The 7,107-nt window shown below is 41.4% G+C and overlaps 1 protein-coding gene across 1 annotated transcript; it reads right to left on the bottom strand.

Moving 5' to 3' along the window:
• Nucleotides 1-4,389: 4,389 nt before the first annotated feature.
• On the bottom strand, nucleotides 4,390-6,760 carry mcl1b (MCL1 apoptosis regulator, BCL2 family member b). Its single transcript, XM_039805113.1, has 3 exons — nucleotides 6,127-6,760; nucleotides 5,460-5,710; nucleotides 4,390-5,303 (listed from the first exon to the last, which is right to left on the bottom strand). Exons 1-3 carry the CDS (start codon nucleotides 6,602-6,604, stop codon nucleotides 5,187-5,189), a joined length of 846 nt encoding a protein of 281 aa, XP_039661047.1. The 5' UTR covers nucleotides 6,605-6,760; the 3' UTR covers nucleotides 4,390-5,186.
• Between the last annotated feature and the right edge of the window lie 347 nt (nucleotides 6,761-7,107).

Here is a 7,107-nt window from a genome sequence, read left to right on the forward strand (position 1 = left end):
GTCAAATTGGTGAAGAGGTTGTCTTAATTGCTTGGTTTCGGTCTATTTGTCTTCTTAATTTGCAGTGTGTTAAGCTCTGAGGGCCACTGCTAACTATTTGAAATATTTATCAGGTACTTTTAGCAAACTATTTCGACTTCTCTGCTCGCTTGTCTTAATCCACTCGACGGCAACAAGAAGCTTTATTTTGAGGTATTCCCACATACAGGTTGGCGGGGAGTGTGTCAGCCTATTATAGCTGGTAGCTTACTTGCCATTGTTACACGGATCTTACCAAAAGATCAGGGCCAAACCAACCTGTAATCCCATTCAGATGGTTGTTGGTACGCTCCTCCTAAACACAAATATGGAGCAACTGCTGGCTGCAGTAAGAGAGATAGTGGGCAGCCTGCAGGCAGGTCAGAACTGCCAACAGGGATAAGATGTCTATTAATACTGCACTATGGTCATCAGTCAAAGAATAAAGTTTCAAAGGACAGGATGACTCAGTTCAGAAAAGAACACCACACATCACTCGGATTCAATTTGATATGTGATAAGTATCCACACACCACGAAGAGCTTAATGTCCACAGTTTAGACGAACGGGAGCCCTTTGACCTATGACTATTTAAAACTTGCATTTGAAGCTATTTCCCTCCCTTAAATCCCATAACAATACTGTTTAACAACCAGCTTATGAAAACTTTTGAATTTTCTCAGGTACAAAGAGTAAAAAGACAGTGGCAAAGAATTTGGGCAAGTTAGAACTGAAACCACCTGTTGTTTTTATCATCAAGTAATCTATGATTTGTTTTTGATTAATTGATTATTAGTCATTGGTCAAAAAGCCCACAGCGCAACGAGCTGATCGGACAATAAAAAGAGGATTACTTTAGACCGTTCATCTGTTACATCACAGGTATCAATATAGGCTTAGATTTGCATATACTAGTTTTTATCTCTTTGACAAACCGTATGTTGTTTCTTAGAAAGCACATAGGAGAACATCTGTTAGTCAATAGCCTAATCATCAGATCATCAATTCAGCCGCCTAATGGCTGAATTGTGGCTGGGGCTCAGCGGTAGAGCGGTCGCCTGCCAATCGGAAGGTTTGTGGTTTGATCCCGGGCCCTGCAGTCCCATGTCGAAGTTTCCTTGGGCAAGACCACTGAACCCCGAGCGTGTAAACGTGTGCAAGTGTTTCTGATGAGCAGGTGGCACCTTGTACGGCAGCCTCGGCCACAGCGTACGAATGTGTGTGAACGGTGAATGGTTCCTGTACTATGTTAAAGCACTGAGTAGTCGTTAAGACTAAAAAAAAGCAAGCACTATATAAAAACAGTCCATTTACATTTAAAGTGTCATCTGTCAATCAGCAGTTATGGGTCAGCATATACTGGGTCTGTCAATTCATAAGGTGAATTGACAGACCCAGAGGTGCCTTTGGGTTATTGGACATTACCAGGACAGAAAGGGTCCATTTTCCATGAAACTAGATAAAACGGGTGAATGTTGACATATCTGTATAGATAATTCTGTATAGACAATTCCAGGAAGGACCTTCCAGGTTGTGTGTAACTCCAAATAGCAGACATAAAACATAAAATAAAAAAAATCACGCTTTTTGGATAAAGCTTTATGGATTTCATATGATAGCTTATTGCACACTGGAAGTGGCCGTTTTGTTTCCAATTGCAGAATCAAAATTTTGGAATAAGAATTGGGAAGTTTATGCCACCTACTCGAAGCTAAGGACCAAAGTGAAGTGAAGGAAAAAAAAAATAAAAGAAAAAAAGGACGAACGTGGCTGCTTAGCAACAAACGGAGACAAAACGTCACTAAAAATTGGATTTACATGCTTATTTACAGCAATGCCCTGAGACCCATTTAGACAGGTTTTGCTTAAAGTCACTTGATAGAGAGTGGAGCCGACACTCTCCGGGTACTCTGCACATATACAAGTTCTGGATATCCAATAGCAGAGCAAAGATTTTAGGCTAAGAAGTAATTAAAGACTCTTTCTGAAGCTCAAAACAACTCCAAGTCTAATTCTCTGCCAGTACAGCAGCTCTAAAAACTTCTTTGAAGTTTCAGTTAAGACCTGCAGGAACTTCTTCAGCAAGTTAACAATTTGACACATCCTCATTCCCTTTCAGCGTCACTTTGAACTGCAAAGTAAACTATCTTTGCATCGCAGGGTCAGAATTCTGAGTATTTGCAGCTCTAAACACTAACTCTGCAGCCGAGCACTCCTGTTAAAGATAAACTAGTGCGTCAGCTGACTTCCCAGAAACTGTTGCTTTTTTTAAAAGTAAGGGGCGGGGTGTTGCTATGGGGAAGTGGAGAGGCCTACAACCAATGATCTGCCAGTTGGAAGAAAAAAAAACAAAAAAGGCTGTTCCTCAAAGCTCAAATTACCAAACTGCAAATAAAAACTGCATCGGGCTAGTTTGTGAGGGAAGGAAGAAACACTGCGCAATGAAACATTATGAAATTGGGCTTATCTAGTTTGTCAAAACTAATCTTAACCATTCTTTAAAGTTTGAATTTCTCGGAAGTGTGTCAAGAAGACGAGACTTCCTTCTTGGAGCCACCAGAAAAGCCCACATCCCCAAAAAGCTCTGCAGGAGTTCAAGTTCAGGCTTAATGCACAGCAACTCTAACTAGGTTATCTGAGCGAAGCCAAGCATACATCTAATGCTCAGTAATGCTTTTGTTTCTTCTGTATGGGGCAGTTGTGACCAATACTCCCTACAGTGTCTAAATGTTAAGTATGTGTGCAGACAATGGTTTCAAAACCACTCCTTTAAAAAACAAACAAAAACTAAAAACTATCCCATGATAGGAATGTGAATATCTACCGGAGGCTTGACAAGCTTTCCAGTTTACAGCTGTGCTGCTCTGAAAGTGCAGAGGCTGCCCTATCACATTTGAGATGTTTGTTCAACCGCAGAGGATTTACACTTTTAAGCAGAACTGCAGCAGGAAAGTGTTAACTTAAGTTTTCTTTAAAAAATAAAAAAAAAAGTTTGACAACTTCCTTAAATTGGTTTGGCTGTGTAAAAATAATTAGAAAAAAAAAAAAAAAAATCTACTGTGTCAATAGCCCTGTTGATATAGCCAAACAGTTTCATTTTCATTTTGACAGACATTTAGGCTTAAGAATTAAGAAAATTTTAAGTATTGTGCTGGCAATTTACAAGCCAACACTTTAAAGGTTTAATGCTCTGGACAGAAGGGAAATGTACACACACACACACAATGTATAGCTCTAATAAGGTATTATCAACATCAAGGTTGTTTACAGACTTTGTGCCGTTGCACATTCAGCCCCGAGACACTGCATTGCCATCTTGTTTTCTGAGCCCCCCCCCCCAAATCCACTTGTGTATGGTGCAAACCGCTCGATCAAATTACCTCAGCCTCTATTCCCCATTGTGGAGCAGCCTGTTCTTCACAATGAACGGTGCAGGGGTAACCAGGGTGGTGGCTAACGTCATTAGCCGCAGGAGAGGAACATGGGGAGGTCTGCTGTGGATCGTCACCATGGAGAGGCTCTACTCAATTTCCTCCTAAGACCTTGAGGAGTGTTGTTTTTGTCCTGTAACCCTAGACAACGGGAGGATCTGAACAAACAAGGGCGCAGCCACACATCACCAAGGATTCCCCCGCTTGAGGTTTTGATAAAGTCTACACTTAGACACTTTTTTTTTAGATGATTAAGTGCAAACATATTATGTTCCTAGATTAATGTTACAAGGAACAGTACACCAGAGTAGGATGGAACTGTAGTCTAGTAGACTCTAGAAACCTTCCTGACCTTAACCATATCAGAGATGTAACAGAGAAAATTGCTCTAATTTAGCATCAGAGCACTACAAGAAACCATACCCAAAATAGACACATTGACATCCACTTACCCAATGAAAAATAAATATATTTGTTTAAGTAGGATATATTTGATATTATATCTTAACCAAATGCATATTTGATTAAGTCATCAGTTTCTAGGTAACTACACCAATTTCCAAACAAGTAGACATTGTTATGCAACTTTTGAGGATGTTGTGAACTTTTTTTTTTAACCCAGTTTCACAATCTCGCTGGTGCTGGTGCATTCAGCTGTTATGCACCAGCTCTTTGCAGATAACACGCTGCCACTGCATCTCGAAAAAGTGCGGCTGCAGCTGAGTGCTCAAAAGTAATTGAGACGCTGCCACAGCCACATCAAAATTTCTAGGAAACAACAGCCAGTCAGTCAGTCTTGGGTTGTGGTGTGAATAAACATCAAAGGATTGTGCAGAGGCGTTAAAGTTTAGAGCGAGAACCAGTATGAGTGTAGATGTAACCTCTGTCTTCAGTTTTTTGCTAAATTCTCTTCACAGTAAGACAGTATCCAAAAAGGTCATACCATGTGAACTTTTTTTTATTGTGTCAACTATACAGACTTGTTAGCTTACAACACGATCTGTATGATCATCATTGTCTGTTGCCTCTCTCTGAGGAACCAAGGTCACTCTCCAACTACCGTCAGCTTTTGTGCAGTCGACCAGCCCAATCTGCCTCTTTCCAACTCCGTCCTTGTGAATTTCCTTCCAACAGACTCAAAACTCTTCCAGGCAAAACGTCCTGCATGTGGTTGCTTCGTGTCTCCTAGTTCAGATCCACCATTTTCATAACCAGGAAGCTGAGCTACACCCATGCAAATCCCCCCCCCCCCTCCTCTCTTGGGTTATGAATGGCCTTTATGGAAATGGGAACATGGAAAAATGCAGCATCCCCTTCCTGCTTTGGCCTGGTCCTACTTACAAAACACCATTACCACCAGGAAATTGTGATACAATTATGAAAAAGCTAGTAAACATAATTAGGCGACAATTAAGCAAAAATCAGGTCAACTGACTGCCCATTAGCTTTAATTTTGCATAGAAACAATTTACATTTATTAGAAAAATAAATTTCTCTGTAACTTAAATAAACCCTAATTATTTGAAGGTTGAATGAGTCAGTAAAGTCCATCCATTTACGTCAACAGCAAAAGGTTGTATTTGCAGTTGGGGGGGGGGGGGGTGGAAGGGAGCCCAAGAAAAGACGAAAGGAACCACTAATGAGCAGTTTGTCCATCAAAGTCCAATTTGAATGTGGAGGAAATGCGGAAGAAGCATCCGTCAAGTGAAAATAAGCCTCTGAGTGTCCAAAGAAAATTCACCTGATCAACAGGGCCAGTGTCGCCCCAATACCAGCAAATCCAGCAAAGGCCATGAGTGTGTTCCTCACTGTGGACTCTGGGTCTGCTACTCTGAAGAACTCTACAAAGCCATCCTGGAAAACAAAGGAAAAACAAACATAAGATGGAAATCTGGGTGTGGAAGCACAGAGGCACAAGTACATGTAGGCTTTGTTGCACAATTAGAGTAGTTCTGCAACAAGTCAATTAGTTCCTGCATCCTGTCATTCAGGCATTAGTCATAAACTCACCCAGGCATTGTTTTTGGCCAGCCAGTCCCGCTGGTCGGTTAGCAAATACGTGGAGATCTCCTGTCCCACCAGCTCCACACAGTTATCCCTGCCTCGCTCCTTAAGGTATTGTGACACCACTGCCCCGAAGGCCACCAGGCTGGCGATACGACCCCAGTTGGTGGTTCCGTCTGCAAAGAGGCTCTTGGCTACTGCACTGACAAAACTGGCATCATCCGTTCTTTCATCCAGTGACAATTTGTTGACCATACCTATATAGAAAACAAGTAGTATGGGTCAGTAACATGGTTTGTACAAGGTGAAATAGAATCAGGATGGCTATCAAGTCAATTTACAACGTACTTGCATCGAAATTAGTTAGATTACTGCTGACTTGGTATACGTTTTTGTTTAGTGTCCCAAATTCCCCATACAATGTCCTTAATTATGAACATGCTAAACCACCTGTGCTACCCCAACCTGTCTCAAATAAGACCCTCATCATTTGGGACACTCAGGTTTTTTGAAAATAATTTGGGACACCAAACTGCACGTAAGCCGTTCCAAACACGTTGTGTGTTGTGAAGAATTAATAGTTAAAAACAGCCTGTAGCTTAAGTAGATAAAAGGCTATAAAACAGCCGCCTTTGGATACAACCCACACCTAACGTTACGTGTCACTACCTACCATTGTATGCGTATCTGTGTTTTTCCAAAACGTCCTCCACAACTCTTTTCATTGTTGCTAGTGCTCGGCTTTCATGCCACTGTGATTTCGAAAGTCCAGTAAAGTCTCTCAGGAAACGGCCAATGAGTTGCCTCGTGTCGTTCGCCAAGACTTCATCGCCTGCCGGGCAACTGGGGACGTCGAGTTCGGCGTCTGGCTCCGGAGTACAAGGCAACGAGCCGTCGTCGAGGTCGTCGCTGTCCTCCCGGTGGGATTTTGTTACATAGCCGTTCACTCCCAGGTTCTTGGGTCGTTTCGGGGTATCGTTAGACCCCGCATTTCCGTTGTGAGATTCTTTAGCTGAGCCCATTGCAATTTGCGGGGAGGAATTCCCTGAGCCGTAGAGGATGGGTCCCTCCACGACTCCATTTTGAGGATGAATCAAACAGCTCATGACTCCGGTCGTTAACGCGGCCCGTTTCGTCGGAATAATATTCATTTGGATTCTTAAGCTTTGAAATTAACGTTACTCTTACTTGTTTCCGAAAAAAAAAAAAATAGGGTAAGCTATGCTGCTAGCATGTGTTAAACAATAAGCTAGCCTTTTCTCTAATGTTCACTTCTTGTCCATGGCCGTGTTGCAGTGAATGAAACGGAAGTCAACTGATCTTTATAAAGCTACGTCGTTTACGTCACATGCGTGAGTCACACGTCACACGTCACACTTCCCTTCCCTGCCTCAAAAAAAGGCTAAAAAAAAGGCTGGAAAGTCAGTAGAATATATATATATTTATATATATAAATATATAATAATAATAATATATATATATAATATATAAATATATAGTGTCTATGGTTTCAAAGTTTTTTTTGTCTACTTTTTAAATGTTTAAAAAAGAAGAAGAAAAAGGAGGACTCGGAGTCGTGATGATTTTGCAGCTGAAAATATGAGCAGAAGCACGAAGTTTCTAAGACTCTCAGACTGTGATTCATTTGTGGGAT

This window comes from Perca fluviatilis, chromosome 7 (genome assembly GCF_010015445.1).
Source record: "Perca fluviatilis chromosome 7, GENO_Pfluv_1.0, whole genome shotgun sequence".
Lineage (NCBI taxonomy): Eukaryota > Metazoa > Chordata > Actinopteri > Perciformes > Percidae > Perca > Perca fluviatilis.